Source organism: Haliotis cracherodii, unplaced genomic scaffold, assembly GCF_022045235.1.
Source record: "Haliotis cracherodii isolate W230 unplaced genomic scaffold, xgHalCrac1.p SCAF_12, whole genome shotgun sequence".
NCBI lineage: Eukaryota > Metazoa > Mollusca > Gastropoda > Lepetellida > Haliotidae > Haliotis > Haliotis cracherodii.
The window spans coordinates 21,928,309-21,946,412 of record NW_027266267.1 but is presented as its reverse complement, the minus strand read 5'-3'; the positions used below and the strand labels follow the sequence as shown (position 1 = coordinate 21,946,412).

Sequence of the window (18,104 nt, the reverse complement as noted above, 5' to 3'; positions counted from 1 at the left end):
AAGAAATCAGGGCGATTGAAGGCAAAAATAACATTTGTAAGAGGCTCAACATGAAGAAGGGGGCGCATTTAGACAGATTTCTGAGGCCTCTCTTAATGCCATGGTCTAGAAATTCCTGTTTGTTAAAAGGGCTGAAGTGTCAGTGGTCAAAACAACTTGCCAGAAACGTCATAGTGGGATAACTTATCAAGATGAGAAATGGCGGGCATTTGCAACATAGCATTTTAAAAACGCAGGATAAAAAAATGGCAGCTGCTTTGAAACTACAAAGCAGCACCTACCATCTTATAAATAACGACTTATCTTCAAATAAAACAATTTCCTCGACAGAAAGTACTGATAGTACTGTACCCGAAGCTAGGGTACAACGCAAGAGTTCAAACTGATGGGAATTAACAGATATAACCTATCTAAGAAAGCAAGGGAGACCACTCCAGTTGGAAGCATTGCACACAGGATATAGGTGGCGTTACAAGACGGTACAATGCACAACAGACAAAGTAGGTGGCGCTTCTTACCCGGTACATCTGTGTCAGAATATGGAAGCGTTAATACAAAATAGTCATCAATGACTCACATTTGCAGGTCACATAGGTATCACAACATGTCCTGAGGATTACACGAAAATATCAGTGTCTGTCTGTGTGTCTAGCACATGCTCTCAGCCGACTTGGGTGAGAAATAAAGACCCACCTACATAGCTAAAGCATGCAACACACGGTGACAAACCATCTTGTATGAAAGTGAAAAGATCAAATTGAAGACTAGCTATGTCCAATGACTGCTGGTCAGGCATAACAGTGCCGTACTGTGAAATTATGAAATGATTTCTAAAACTATCATAAGTCTGGTGATTCAACAGGTGGGAAAATATTTACCATGAATATTTGAAAAGAAAATATCAATTCATGGATAATCATTCATATGAAATGGGATTAATCCCTATTTTAAACGGAACTGAATTTAACTGTGAGGGATTAACACTTTCGGAATGTCTACTCAACAAGATAAATCTCTCCCAAAGTCAACATTCATTTATATCCATACTTTTTTTTTAGTTTTGCTCACATGATTGTTAGTGACAAATCTATTAAAAGGAAAAGTATTTATGCTAAAATCCATCAAGGATTGAAGTTTATTTTTCCAAAATCTGATTTCGGATACAAAAACTCATGTGTCCAAATCTGGTTAGACTGGATTCTGTTTTTTAAATTATAATGGAAACGATGTAATCAGTGCTTGTTTTGATGAAACTTGGAACGGAACAGGCACAACATCCACATGCTCCTAACATGCTCTGGAACAATCTATGTAAAAGAGCATCATTAAAAGTCTACGTTTGCATTAGTTACGCAATCAGCTTTACGGATACCCTTTGACCTTGTAACATCAGTGACAAGCTGGTCGTTCAGAAATATATAAAAACTACAAATATTTATTATTCATATACACATCTCAAAACTAACATCTGAAACCGTTTTCAAAATTTCTTTGATACAAATCTTATCTGAGCTCATTGTGGGAAATCAAATTTAAAAAGAAGAAAAAATCCTGTCATCACACAATCACTGAAATGACAAAACTTATTTTGGTGCAACTTAAAATTTCACGATTTGTACTAAATATGTATCATGCGAGTCTAGGACAACTATCTTCCAGCTGCATTCCAACTGTCGATACTTACAATGTTGTATCTCACCTCTAACAATAACCTGCACATGTGGCGACGTCTCCCCGCGACCCAGCAGACTGACCGGGGTGCAGCTGTAGCTGCCACTGTCCAGCAGCGTCACGTTACGGATCACAAGCGTGCCATTGGTCAGAATAGCCATACGGTTCGTGCCGTCCAAGATCATGGCATCCTTCGTCCATATCGTCGACGTCATCGAAGGATTGGCATCAACTGGACAGTCGATCTTTTCACGAAAACCTTTAGCCCATGTTAGCTGGCTTGGCATGGGAAGTACCTTTGGAAAATCTGAAGAAAAGTAATTGTGACATCGAAATTCATTAATACAGTCTCATATCAATAGATTTACTAACACATAAAACATGCAGGAAATTCAAATACATGGTAAGGGAAATAACTCTTGAGAGAGAGGGCCTTTTTTTCACACGAAGGAGTCAGTGAGTGATTGAGTATGGTTTAAGCAATATTCCGCCGGGGAACGCCAGAAATGGGCTTCACACATTGTGTCCATGTGGGGAATCAAACCTAGGTCTTCGGCATGACAAGCGAACACTTTAATTACTGGGCTACCCCACCGCCCCTCACACAAAGGAAGTGAGTGAGTATGGTTTTACGCCGCTTTTAGCAATATTCCAGCAATATCATGGCGGGGGACACCAGGAATGGGCCACACAAAGGAAGAATGGATAGACGATGACTGTGGATTGATGAGAAATATGACACAGATGTTATAAAATTAAAGAATCATATTTGACATACATTTGTAGAAGTAGGAATAAATATATAGAGAATCTCACCAAGTGTCTTCTGAAATCAAATGCAATAACACGAGAGTTGAAACATTTGATCTCAATGACATGAGGGTGGGATTCTAAAGATTCTTTCAACTTTTTCAGCTTGAAAACAGTAATAACCAGTGTTAAATGTACAGCTAACCAGCTCCAGTGGCAGAGAGATTAGTGATGTCATTTGACTGAGATGTCATAGTAACAGATGATGTCATAATGGTCTGCAAAGCATTGTGATGCAATTTCAGTGTAGCAATACATCTCCTTGAAGAATAATCACTTGATTTCATCCAAGCGATATCTCCTGTGGAAGCCAGTGTTCGGTGATATAACGCACTATACTACCTGGAGTGAAGCAGCAAGTTGACCAAAGGGGGGAATTACTCTTATCCGTCATAACAACCAATGACAGGCTTACACATCAAGGAATTAACGACCTCGCCGGTATATTCAGGTATTTAAGGACGCACGCGCCCCTAAGCAATCAGTCTGATGAGCGCAAGCCGCGCGAAACTAGTAATGATTACTATTGCTTCCAATAGCTACCTATCTACTGGTGAAGCCCCCACTAGTCAGTTTATCTGGAGTGAAGATCGAGGTGGTGTGATGACTTATACACGAGATATTTTCATGAAAATTGTGTGCTCTTTACTACAAAAAAGTATCCCAAAAATATTATTGATCCTTAACCATGTTAACCTTTTCGGTTCAGTATAAAAATTTCAAGCATCACACATTGTTCAGGACAATTTGGTGGCCTTGTTGTTACAGAGCACATTTGTCACGCTGAAGCCCCGGGTTGGACAGCCCACATTGGTTTGTTTGTTTGTTGTTTAAAAAATGCTGCACTTAGCAATATCCCAACAATATGACATCATGCTGTACCAGACAATCCAGTGATTGACATTATGAGCATCGATCCATGCAATTGCATCAACCAGGTCAGTGAGGCTGACCACCCAACCCGTTAGTTGCCTCTTATGACAAGCATGGTCGCCTTTTACGGCAAACATGGGTTGCTCTACTCTACCCCGGATCTTCACAGGTCCGGTTTGGTAGAATGATTGAAGCACAATCCTGGTGTTCCTCACGATGATATTGCTGGAATATTGTACTAAACACTCGACTCATACATTGTCAACTCACATGTAACATTGAGATAGGCCGATGCTTCATCTTCTCCAATGCCGTTGCTAGGGCGACACATGTACCAGGCCATGTCATCTTTGATGACGGAGGAGATGAGTAGGCTCCCATCCAGACTGATGCTGATCCGGCCCACCTGGAAGCCTGGCAGAGTCTCCACGTCGATGCCCTCCTTGAACCAGCTGTAGGTGATGTTGTTGGGGTAGGCCTCTGCTCCACACGAAAACTTGATCCTTTGTCCTTCGATGGCGGTCAGGTTGTGGGGCAGTACCATGATGTAGGGGCCGCCTGAAACAACATCAACACATTCAGCAACATTGCACATTACATGGACGGGAAAACAGAATCCTAGAGTAGAGTGAGTGAGTGAGTGAGTTGGGTTTTACGCCGCTTTTAACAGTATTCCAGTTATATCACGGCGTGTCAGCTTAATGTGGGAGGAAAGCCCAAAGTGATGCAGGTTTCAGACGTTTACCACTTCAGTGAAACCCACGAGCACGGGTATGGTGCTGACAAACCTAGAAACATAATCGGGGCGAACCAGGATTCAAACCAACAATCATAGGTTTCTGGCATGCCCAAGGGACGCAACTCGCGGCGCCTTAGACGACTGGGCCACCCATGCCCCCCCCCTAGAGTAGAGTCTAACTGGTGGTAAGGTCTCTTTTCCACAATCAGGTCTTGTAGACTCCGATAGGATTCATACCCTCCCTGGATCAGGATATGTGCATGGTATGATACATATCACAATATCTGATCACACGTATCAACATCTGGTCAAGGATATGATACATGTCACACTATCTGTTCAAGGGTATGACACATGTCACAATATCTGGTCAAGGGTATGACACATATCTCAATAACTGGTCAAGGGTATGACACATGTCACAATATCTGGTCAAGGGTATGACACATGTCACACTATCTGGTCAAGGGTATGACACATGTCACAATATCTGGTCAAGGGTATGACACATGTCACACTATCTGGTCAAGGGTATGACACATGTCACAACATCTGGTCAAGGGTATGACACATGTCACAATACCTGGTCACACATATCGCAATACCTGGTCACACATACAGTGAATCTATCTGCGACTATGTTGGGAAAAGTAAGATGGCTGCATCTTCCCGACAGGAGCCTCCTGTTTGACTTCACATGCACCTCAAGTAACCAACGGAAACAACAACGGAATGAGTTTACAACTGCAAAACCTATTTCTAAATACTGTTTGACATGGTGAGATTTACTCCACCCTTACAGTTGAGTCCTACACATACTGCAGCAGACTATCAAGTGTAAATACTTCCACACATAACATGGCAATCAGGGGATATAACTCTTCAAGGTCTGAGTATATGAGGGATGGGTTATTCTTCACTGTCACAGCATGGGTCTTGATTTGCTTATAGGGGCAGTGGGTACCTGGAGGTTAATGAGTTTGCTCGTCACATCGAAGACCCGGGTTCGATTCCCGACATGGGTACAATGTGTGAAGCCCATTTCTGGTGTCCCCCGCCGTGATATTGCTGGAATATTGCTGAAAGCGGCGTAAAACCATACTCACTTATTGTACTCATAGTTACAAGCATTACCAGTCCTGTCAAATATCAAAATAATAAGTTCCAGTGAATCCTTGAAACAAACAGGCCACTCATTCCTGTAAACCTGTGGCAGGAACCTAATATCGAGGGATATTAGGGCTAGGATGGGTAACTCGGGTACTCGGGTCGGGTGGGTCCCGAGTAGAACCACAGGACTACCCAGACCCGTGGTCAGTTATGCGATGCAATTTCATTGCAGCAATATCTACGATGAAGATATTACTTGATATCTCCTGTGAGAGCCAGTTATGGATGATAAAGAGGGTTCATCACTCACTGCAGTAGAGACAACTCAATCTATGGACCCTGAATGTCGGTGCTATCTATGTAACAAATGACATGTCTCCCCAACAGGACAGGACAACCACGAGATGGATGTGTATCTAAAATATACAGGCATTCCTCCATTGTTATCCTGACCTCGGACATTCCACACATAGTCATACTCTAGGCCTGTGTAGACCTGGGTTAGAATCTGTCTTCAGCAAACCACCTTGTCGTGAGAGGTGACTGACGGGATTGGGTGGTCAACTCGCAGACTCGGTTGATCCATGCCATCTTACCCAATTGCGTAGATCGATGCTCATGATATCAACCACTTGTTTTATGGTTTAATGTGGGAGGAGAGTCGCAACACAGCTGCTGCTTTAAACAATGAATACAAACCTGTTGAATTAAGTTTTATTTGTTTGTTTGTTGTTTTATGCAGCACACATAAATATTCCAGCTGTATGACGGCAGTCTGTAAATAATCGAATCTGGACCTGTCTAGACAATCCAGTGATTAATATCATGAGCATTGATCCACACAATTAAGATCGATGATATTCATCAACCAAGACAGTGAGCCTGCCCACCCGATCCTGTTAGTTGCCTCTTACGACAAGCATAGTCGCTTTTTATGGCAAGCATGGGTTGCTGAAGACCTATTCTACCCCGGATCTTCACGGGCATAAAGCAAGTGAAAAACATTGTGACCTTATAGGCAGATAAAGCTTATCGCAGTGTAAAACGCTCATTCAAAAGATAGAACATGTTTTTAGACAACCTGATCCTTTTGCATGCAACTCCAACCTGACACATTTCTAAAGGGTTCCCACGTTATCATACAAACAATTAAAATAATATTCAAAACGAAAGTTCCACACTGAAAATGACCTTTCAAATTTTCCAGGGATAAAAACAATCGTAGTTATTCAGGAATTGCCACAAAAATCTAATATTTACAAAATATGTCAATCATGACAAGGAGATGAACATAGATTACTGTTACCAGCTATTGGGGCCTGCCCTGATAATCAGGTGCTGTAGAAAAGTTTTAATTGTCTTTATTAAGATAATATTATTTAAAAAAACACTATTACTGATAAATAAAATAGTTTCAGATACAATTGTTGCCGATCCTTGCATCAAAAATCCTATAAAGTTATATCATTGGGTGTGTCTTGACAGAATCACCCCGTCAATTCCAAGAAAACGTGTGTACAGCTGATTGCTGTTTCCGGCTTAGTTTACGAGAAAATACACAAGGTAATCTTAATCCCTAGATATAAAACAATGCCTAGCAGAACAATAAATACTATTTAAACGGTAAATAAACATGTCTGGTGATTTTTTATCTCAAATTTCGAATTTGTACTGACGAAGTTTCTCAGCATCCGTTCGTTTGCCGGACTTCGCTGAAAGGGTACGGTGTAAATTTTTTCTGCGCATAATATTCAAATTTCTTTTTTTCCAAAATATTGAACCCGCTAGATGGGGGTGCGCATTATACATGGGTGCGCACTATACTCAAGAAAATATGGTAACAATGATTAAGATAACATTAAGAACATAACATCCCATCATTCCTATAAGTAGCTGGAATGATCTTAATTTATAATCATCATCATCATCGCCACCACCACCACCACCACCACCACCACCATCATCATCATCCTCGCCACCACCACCACCATCATCATCATCATCATCATCATCGCTACCACCATCATCATCATCATCGCCACCACCACCACCATCATCATCATCATCATCATCATCGCCACCACCATCATCATCATCATCATCACCACCATCACCATCATCATCATCATCATCCCCACCACCACCACCACCACCATCATCATCATCATCATCATCATTGCCACCACCATCACCATCATCATCATCCCCACCACCACCACCATCATCATCATCATCATCATCATCGCCACCATCATCATCATCATCATCATCATCGCCACCACCACCATCATCATCATCATCATCATCATCATCACCACCACCACCACCACCACCACTATCATCATCACCATCATCGTCACCACCACCATCCTCATTTATTTTTACACAAAACATGTCATATAGTTGACACTTAAATCATGCCTCATCCCCAGTGATTAAGTTAACACACAACCAAGGCTGCTTTGACTTTGTAAATCTTTAACTGATTATCCTTTCCCTACAACTCTGACGAATCACTGACACTTCAAATTTAATGCCCCTCAACCCATAGAAAATGAAACCCAACACACCAAAAGATCACATCAAGAAAATATTCTAATAATCCCATCTTAAGTCCCTGTGAAGTGGCCTGACAGTCAGGTGTAACATTTGTCAATGAAGTGAACACAATATCTATCCACTGGCTTTCAATGCACTAGCCAGTTCCCATCTTGACATACAAGCACTGCACAAAGGCTGAAGACAGTGAAACGCTCACATACACCCAGTCTTCGCAACGCCAGTGAGTACTTGTATTCATGCAAAGACTTCACAGGCAGCTCGGGACATTGAACAGTGCAAAAAATGTAGTCAAATACACCCTATCTGAAGGCCATTCCGAAGTAATTGGCTTCCAATTCACATTGAATTAACATCACTAATCTCTCTGCCACTGAATCTGGTTATCCGTACATTTCACACACAAGAAGATGATTATTAATGTTTACAAACTGAAAAAGGATTGTTTGATAGGCTTTACTAAGGAAGTTGACGGATGACAAAGTAGACACAACTTATGGATAACAACTTCTTTAACAAGGCAACATTTCGGTATAGATCCTGATACTATTGTCAGTCTTGCTTGACAACGGACAAAAGATCCAAACCGAAACGTCGACTTTCCAGTATTAAAGAAGCTGTTATCCATAAATTGTGTCTACTTTGTGAAAAAAGTTGGGACAATGATTTGGGATGACTTTTCATATCTCCAGCACAATAGATTGTGCAATACAGTTGAGAGAGGCACGACAATCTGCTGTTGTCAAGTCCACAGTTGCTGTAGACCTGGAGCTACTCTACTTTGTACTACACAGCATAGTTGACATACTTCAAAAGTGACATCACCACATTTAAACCAGGCCAGGAATATATTTGTCATGCCCCAAGGCTATTACACCTGTCAAGCAATATATATATATATATACACCCGCTTACCCTGTAACTGAACAGTGGCTGTGTGGAGTTACTGGGGCCCCGGTAGTAGGGCTGTATATGGCAGTGAATACGTGGTATATGGCAGCGTTACATGGTATATGACAGCGTTACATGGTATATGGCAGTGTATATGTGGTATATGGCAGCGTCACATGGTATATGGCAGCGTATGTGTGGTATATGGCAGCATATACGTGGTATATGACAGCATTACATGGTATATGGCAGCGTCACATGGTATATGGCAGTGTATACGTGGTATATGGCAGCATATACGTGGTATATGACAGCATTACATGGTATATGGCAGCATTACATGGTATATGGCAGCATATACGTGGAATATGGCAGGGTTTAGAGGTATATGGCAGCATTATATGGTATATGGCAGCATTACATGGTATATGGCAGCATTACATGGTATATGGCAGCTTTTAGAGGTATATGGCAGGGTTTAGAGGTATATGGCAGCATTACATGGTATTTGGCAGGGTTTAGAGGTATATGGCAGCATTACATGGTATATGGCAGCGTTTAGAGGAATATCATGTATATGGCAGCATTACATGGTAATTGGTATATGGCACACTGCTGATTTACAGTTGACAGTGTCAAGTATGGCGCAACTGGCAAAAATATTGATGTTTTCACTACTAATTTTCACTTGTCAACATTTTTTACTTAGTGTGTGACTGTGATCGATACTTGTATCAAGAAGTAAAAAATCGCGATCCACCGATGCATCGGTGTATCATCCGACTGCTAGTGTCCTCACCCCAGGACAACCTCCACCTTCTAGCCTTGTCATTTCAAGAGGCCCTGCACTACGTTAAGAACACAATCAAACCATTCTCAAAGGGGCAGTGCGGGACACCATGTTTTTATCAATACCACGAAAACAACCTTGCGATCAGGACATGCAATGAAATTTTCCAGTTTTGAAAGCGCCCACAGTTATTTCCTCCTGTTGTGTTTGATTATTAGTGCACAAAAACAACAAAAGATAGCCTCTTCCTTCACCAGACCTGATGCTCCGAGCTGCAGATCAAGGTCTCGGTGAGCACCGGACTCTGATCACGTCCCAACCCAACTTAAGATCTTGCTCCATGTCGACGGCATGTACACACACACCTCATGCCAAGCACCGACACTAAACTTGGAGAAATAATGATAAATATAAACAGTCTTGTCCTTAAAGGATTCACAAAGAATGTTTATCCATCAAACATCTCATCTATTCCTCTGATTCTTTTTCATACCTGTAAGTTGATCAGCAATTTGCATGTTGTTTTAAAAAACATGTTTAAAAAAGTAATTTCAGACTGACAGTAATTTCAGGTTTTCAGAAATGGTTAATGCAGTCCTATATTCTAACTGTTCGTTTAATAGTGAATGAGTATGGTTTTTTATCATCCAAAACTGGCTCCCACAGGAGATATCACTTGGATGAGATCAAGCGATATCTACACTGTAGATATCGCTGCAATGAAATTGCATCACAATGCTTTGCAGACCATTGTGACATCACTGGTTACCATGATGTCACAATCAAATGACATCACTAATGGCTCTGCTACTGAAGCTGTTTGCAGTACTTTTTACACTTCAGACACTGCTAATTACTGTCTACAAATTGAAAAAGTTGAAAGAATGATGTTGGATGATAAATAAAATCTCACCCTCGTGTCTTTTGATATGAAATATATCAACACGAGTTGATAAAAGTGGCAAAAATCCTCGGCTAGCCTCGGAATTTTCCCACTTTTATCAACTCGTGTTGATATATTTGATATCAAAAGACACTTCAGTGAGATTCTCTATATGCCGCTTTTAGCAATATTCCAGCAATATCATGGCGGGGGACACCAGAAATGGGCTTCACACATTGTACCTATGTCGGGAATCGAACCCGGGTCTTCGGCGTGACGAGCGAACGTTTTAACCACTAAGCTACCTGACCGCCCTGTTCTTATAAAAATGTGTAAACAAATTTCACTTTACTTTCAACATAGGGGCAATGTGACAAGCTTGGAGTCCCACAATTGCTGGATTATTGCTAAATGTGCACTTAAAGCTCAAACCTTCTCTACCCTGTGCTAATAATGTCCAGAAATGTGAAATCCATGTGTCTAAACCAGGGTTTTATTCCAACATATGAAATCACTCACTCCAAGTCAAAGAGGAACACTATCTGACTGACACATCCCCTGATCATTCAACAGACTCACACACTCACTCGAATCGTGAAGCTCCGGGGTAGAATAGGTCTTCAGCAACCCATGCTTGCCATAAAAGGCTACTACGCTTGTCGTACAAGGTGACTAACAGGATCGGGTGGTCAGCCCTGCTGACTTGGTTGATGCATGTTATTGTATCCCAATTTCGTGGATCGATGCTCATGATGTCAATCACTGGATTGTCTGGTCCAGACTTCATTATTTACAGACCGCTGTCATATAGCTGGAATATTGCTGAGTGCTGCGTTAAACAACAAACAAACACTCATTCACTCACTCATTCATTCACTTATCCACATACCCGACCGCCCACTCACTAACTTGTCCCATCCCATCCCCATCATATTGGCACTCAGTTACAAATACATCTTCAGAATAATATCCGTTCTATTTCCTGCTGCTATATTGTTTTAAAGGACAAATTGTTCACAAACAACAGTTAAGCTTGACACCCTTGAAACAAACCTAAACTGATGTGACACCACATTGCAGCCCGCCTCCCAGGTGAACACACTGCTGTCAGATATATCGGCCGCGCTCGGCTCTAAATACAACTTCCTGAGTAATATAACTATCATTTGGACTTCTTCACATTTCCCCTCAAAGGTATTTTACAAACAATAGTCAAGAATGTGACTTGACTGAGAAAAAGATCAATGATTCAATGCCTGGCCTCCCAAGTGGGCACATTTGTTATATCAATTGGGCAATCTTCTCCCAATACGTTCTCCCTGGGCAGTAGGATTGTCTTTCTCTTTCTTATTGGACAATTATTTTAGGAAGATGTATCAATGTTATGGGGATTGTAGCCCTCACATATTCCACTAATGCACATTTTACCATACTAGATAAAGTGGTTTCTTTCAAAATCAACACATGAAACTTTTCCGATTTCCAAAGAATCTGTAATGAATTTGATACAAAACAGCTACTGATGCTTGATTGAAAGAAATAACAATATTTCATGAGCAAGGAATGTCCATGACATCATCAGTATCGTACTCAGAACCTTTAGCTCAATTCAGCGTAGTTTCAGCGTGGTTTCAGCATAGTTCCAGCATAGCTGAGATGCTCAAGCTGTTCTCTTGATATCAACAAATATCTGCCAACTCTGCCAACAATGGCTGTCTGCTCACACAGGTCTTAAAGCCACAAATTACAGCTGGTGTGTGTTTGTCCTCAAATAAACACACCACACAATAATGAAGGGGTTCACTGGACAACTGACCACAGTCACGGAGAAGGCTTCCTGAAGCACGTGTGACCTTTTGACTGATGTTTACTTTCTAGACTGTCTGAGTTTAATGGTGTATGCATAACACGCCATAAGATTCGGACCCACGTGTTTGAAAAAGTCTCTCATAGGACCTCACTGTGATGAGGTTACACTCCGTGACCACTCAATACTCATTTCACAAGCATAAAGTTCTATTCTGCCCTGGAATCTCTAGGGTAGACAAGACTGGGGAACTATTCTTCCCTGGAATCTCCAGGTTAGACAAGATTGGGGACCTATTCTGCCCTGGGATCGCCAGGTTAGACAAGATTGAGGACCTATTCTGCCCTGGAATCTCCAGGTTAGACAAGATTGGGGACCTATTCTGCCCTGGAATCTCCAGGTTAGACAAGATTGGGGACCTATTCTGCCCTGGAATCTCTAGGGTAGACAAGATTGGCGACCTATTCTGCCCTGGAATCTCCAGGTTAGACAAGATTGGGGACCTATTCTGACCTGGAATCTCCAGGGTAGACAAGATTGGCGACCTATTCTCTGCCCTGGGATCGCCAGGTTAGACAAGATTGGCTACCTATTCTCTGCCCTGGGATCGCCAGGTTAGACAAGATTGGCGACCTATTCTCTGCCCTGGGATCTCCAGGTTAGACAAGATTGGAGACCTATTCTGCCCTGGAATCTCCAGGTTAGACAAGATTGGAGACCTATTCTGCCCTGGAATCCTCTTATTCTGACCGAATTTCTCATGGAACAAAACAATTAACATCCAGAAGGATTTTGAGTTCGAGTCATGTGCTGTCTGGACATGTATGGTATAAATAACAGTAACACCATGGATATACCACTGGGACACACGGATATGCCTCTGTAGTTGTTTGATCTGTGACACCCCGTGCCAGCACACTGCCCAGCCGGATCAGGGAACACATACATCCAGCACACTTACTCCTTCTGTTGTAAGCCCTACAAGGAATTTACCCACGTTTCCCACGTTGTAATCAATGACCCTGTACACGGCTCAAGTGACCAACATGTTGTGACTTTCGACACATGGTTTTATCATCCAGAACTGGCTCCCACAAGGGATATCGCTCTGTTGAGATCAAGCAATATCTACATTGTAGATGTCGCTGCAATGAAATTACATCACAATGCTTTGCAGACGTCACAATCAAATGACATCACTGAGGGCTCTGCTACTAAAGCTTTTAGCCGTACTTTTTACACTTAAGGCATTGCTTATTACTGTCTACAAACTGAAAAAGTTGGCAGAATGATGTTGGATGATAAATAAAATCTTACAAAAGATACGAGGGTAGGATTCTCGATATCGTGAAGTTCCTTCTCATAAAGGACGTTTTCAGAATGCATCAATTTGAATGCTATTTACTCAACACTTTCAACTGGAGCATATACAGAGTCTGCAAATTTTGCCACTTGTCCCAAGATTGGGGCTAGTAACATTATGCTTGGTCTAGTAAGCTCAGCTAATCAAATACAACATGAACACCAAAATGTACAAAATATGATGCTAAGATCCAAATTCAGGGTGGAAGACTAAATGTACTTCAAGGACTTACGAACAAGAAGAGCCCACATTAATCCTTCTCATCCTTAATATCTGTACATTACACAATCTCTTAAAATCACCAAGCAAATAGGTTTTGTTTGTTTGTTGTTCAACGCCGCTCTCAGCAATATTCCAGCTATACAACTGTAGCCTGTAAATAATCAAGTCTGGACCAGACAATGCACTGACTGATATTGTGAGCGACAATTCACGCAATTGAGTAAAACAACACACAATCAACGGAGACACCCTACTCTGACCATCCCATCCATTAAGTCACGTCGTATGACCAGCATTGTCAAAAATCAGAACTTGACAAATTTTACTTCATTCTAAAAATCAAAACACAAATTCAGCCTTGTCTGGCACCTCCACTGACACGCAATCTCAAACCACAGCCAACCTTATGACTTAAAAATGATGAAAAATGAAAAAGAGAATAATCCCCCAAACAGATTCTATTTTGCCTAAAGGGCAACACAGCTGTGAGAACCATATGTGCGGAACCCTGAAAATCAGTGATGACACCAGGTGTTTATGAAAAGGGTAAGCATGTCCTGCCCTACAGGTAGCACCCGCCACTATCCCCCCATCCACACCCGTCTTCCAGAATGCCCCAACACCCCGTGGAATTCCCACACCCTACACCCAGGAATGTCCTGCCCTACCGCCAGCACCCGCCACTATCCCCCAATCCACACCCGTCTTCCAGAATGCCACCAACTCCCCGTGGAATTCCCACACCCTACACCCAGGCATGTCCTGCCCTACCGCCAGCACCCGCCACTATCCCCCCCATCCACACCCGTCTTCCAGAATGCCCCAAACTTCCCGTGGAATTCCCACACCCTATCCCCAGGCATGTCCTGCCCTACCGCCAGCACCCGCCACTATCCCCCCATCCACACCCGTCTTCCAGAATGCCCCCAACACCCCGTGGAATTCCCACACCCTATCCCCAGGCATGTCCTGCCCTACCGGTAGCACCCGCCACTATCCCCCCATCCACACCCGTCTTCCAGAATGCCCCCAACTCCCCGTGGAATTCCCACACCCTATACCCAGGCATGTCCTGCCCTACCGCCAGCACCCGCCACTATCCCCCCATCCACACCCGTCTTCCAGAATGCCCACAGCTCCCCCGTGGAATTCCCACACCCTATACCCAGGAATGTCCTGCCCTACCACCAGCACCCGCCACTATCCCCCCATCCACACCCGTCTTCCAGAATGCCCCCAACTCCCCGTGGAATTCCCACACCCTATACCCAGGAATGTCCTGCCCTACCAATAGCACCCGCCACTATCCCCCCATCCACACCCGTCTTCCAGAATGCCCCCAACACCCCGTGGAATTCCCATACCCTACACCCAGGCATGTCCTGCCCTACCGCCAGCACCCGCCACTATCCCCCCATCCACACCCGTCTTCCAGAATGCCCCCAACACCCCGTGGAATTCTCACACCCTACATCCAGGCATGTCCTGCCCTACTGCCAGCACCCGCCACTATCCCCCCATCCACACCCGTCTTCCAGAATGCCCCCAACACCCCGTGGAATTCCCACACCCTACACCCAGGCATGTCCTGCCCTACCGCCAGCACCCGCCACTATCCCCCCATCCACACCCGTCTTCCAGAATGCCCCCAACTCCCCGTGGAATCCCCACACCCTTCACCCAGGCATGTCCTGCCCTACCGCCAGCACCCGCCACTATCCCCCCATCCACACCCGTCTTCCAGAATGCCCCCAACTCCCCGTGGAATTCCCACACCCTACACCCAGGCATGTCCTGCCCTACTGGTAGAACCCGCCACTATCCCCCCATCCACACCCGTCTTCCAGAATGCCCCCAGCTCCCCGTGGAAGTCCCACACCCTATACCCAGGCATGTCCTGCCCTACCGGTCGCACCCGCCACTATCCCCCCATCCACATCCGTCTTCCAGAATGCCCCCAACACCCCGTGGAATTCCCACACCCTACACCCAGGCATGTCCTGCCCTACCGCCAGCACCCGCCACTATCCCCCCATCCACACCCGTCTTCCAGAATGCCCCCAACTCCCCGTGGAATTCCCACACCCTACACCCAGGCATGTCCTGCCCTACCGCCAGCACCCGCCACTATCCCCCCATCTACACCCGTCTTCCAGAATGCCCCCAACTCCCCGTGGAATTCCCACACCCTACACCCAGGAATGTCCTGCCCTACCAATAGCACCTGCCACTATCCCCCCATCCACACCCGTCTTCCAGAATGCCCCCAACTCCCCGTGGAATTCCCACACCCTTTACCCAGGAATGTCCTGCCCTACCGGTAACACCCGCCACTATCCCCCCATCAACACCCGTCTTCAAGAATGTCCCCAACTCCCCGTGGAATTCCCACACCCTACACCCAGGCATGTCCTGCCCTACCGCCAGCACCCGCCAATATCCCCCCATCCACACCCGTCTTCCAGAATGCCCCCAGCTCCCCCCGGAATTCCCACACCCTACACCCAGTCATGTCATGTCCTGCCCTACCGCCAGCACCCGCCACTATCCCCCCATCCACACCCGTCTTCCAGAATGCCCCCAACTCCCCCTGGAATTCCCACACCCTACACCCAGGCATGTCCTGCCCTACCGGTAACACCCGCCACTATCCCCCCATCCACACCCGTCTTCCAGAATGCCCCCAACTCCCCGTGGAATTCCCACACCCTATACCCAGGAATGTCCTGCCCTACCGCCAGCACCCGCCACTATCCCCCCATCCACACCCGTCTTCCAGAATGCCCCCAACTCCCCGTGGAATTCCCACACCCTACACCCAGGCATGTCCTGCCCTACTGGTAGAACCCGCCACTATCCCCCCATCCACACCCGTCTTCCAGAATGCCCCCAACTCCCCGTGGAATTCCCACACCCTACACCCAGGCATGTCCTGCCCTACCGCCAGCACCCGCCACTATCCCCCCATCCACACCCGTCTTCCAGAATGCCCCCAACACCCCGTGGAATTCCCACACCCTACACCCAGGCATGTCCTGCCCTACAGGTAGCACCCGCCACTATCCCCCCATCCACACCCGTCTTCCAGAATGCCCCCAACTACCCGTGGAATTCCCACACCCTACACCCAGGCATGTCCTGCCCTACCGCCAGCACCCGCCACTATCCCCCCATCCACACCCGTCTTCCAGAATGCCCCCAACACCCCGTGGAAGTCCCACACCCTACACCCAGGCATGTCCTGCCCTACTGGTAGAACCCGCCACTATCCCCCCATCCACACCCGTCTTCCAGAATGCCCCCAACTACCCGTGGAATTCCCACACCCTATCCCCAGGAATGTCCTGCCCTACTGGTAGAACCCGCCACTATCCCCCCATCCACACCCGTCTTCCAGAATCCCCCCAACACCCCGTGGAATTCCCACACCCTACACCCAGGCATGTCCTGCCCTACCAATAGCACCCGCCACTATCCCCCCATCCACACCCGTCTTCCAGAATGCCCCCAACTCCCCGTGGAATTCCCACACCCTATCCCCAGGCATGTCCTGCCCTACCGCCAGCACCCGCCACTATCCCCCCCATCCACACCCGTCTTCCAGAATGCCCCCAACACCCCGTGGAATTCCCACACCCTATACCCAGGAATGTCACATGTACACAATGTACACACTGAGGTACTGATATGTGTGACAGGGAGCCCATCATCGGTGCGACACAAATGTCATGTCAACGTGACAAATAAACTCTGTCTTGCTCCTATTTCCAGAACAGCTTCAGGTAGCTATCACTGACAACAGTAGAAATGTAGAAGCTGGGGTACAATGATACAATCATACCCATCTACACGTTACTATTATCATGATTATTTACTCAAATTTAAATTACACTTCTCAAAGATAATGAGGAAATGTAAAATTGGTTAAATTTATTTCATTATGCAGCAAACCAAACCAATCTTGCCAGTCCACCCAGATTTATGGAGGAATTTCAAAAATATTTTTTTTACCTAAAGCTGGAAAAGTATGTAGTTCACTCTGTTGTCATGGAAACTTGTTTACAGGAAGATCTTTTAATGTATTATGCCCATTTACACAAGTGTTTGGCCAGTATAAGTCTGTATCAGAGGGTGAGTGAGGTGTGGTGTGGTGAGGTGAGGTGAGGTGAGGTGAAATGGGGTTTAATGGTGCGTTCAAGATTATTGCACTTATATAGTGACGTGCATGCATGTGTGTGTGTGGCTGCTTGTACTAGTCTGGACTGATGCCGATTTATAGTGCTAGGCCACTGAGATACCATGCCGCAGTTTAACATGAATACTCCAGTATACTGACTTTTTGTTTCAGCCCCTTAATGTTGAGGCCCAGACAGGGTAACAACAAGT

At 45.0% G+C, this 18,104-nt stretch overlaps 1 protein-coding gene across 2 annotated transcripts in view; it reads right to left on the bottom strand.

Moving 5' to 3' along the window:
- The window catches only part of LOC139458248 (protein turtle homolog A-like), a 395,994-nt gene that overhangs the window by 26,927 nt on the left and 350,963 nt on the right, over positions 1-18,104 (bottom strand). For both annotated transcript variants that reach the window (XM_071239617.1, XM_071239618.1), the window contains 2 exons: positions 3,625-3,912; positions 1,700-1,978 (listed from right to left, as the gene is read on the bottom strand). In XM_071239617.1, coding sequence (XP_071095718.1) covers positions 1,700-1,978; positions 3,625-3,912 — 567 coding nt within the window. The remainder of the gene's footprint in view (positions 1-1,699; positions 1,979-3,624; positions 3,913-18,104) is intronic.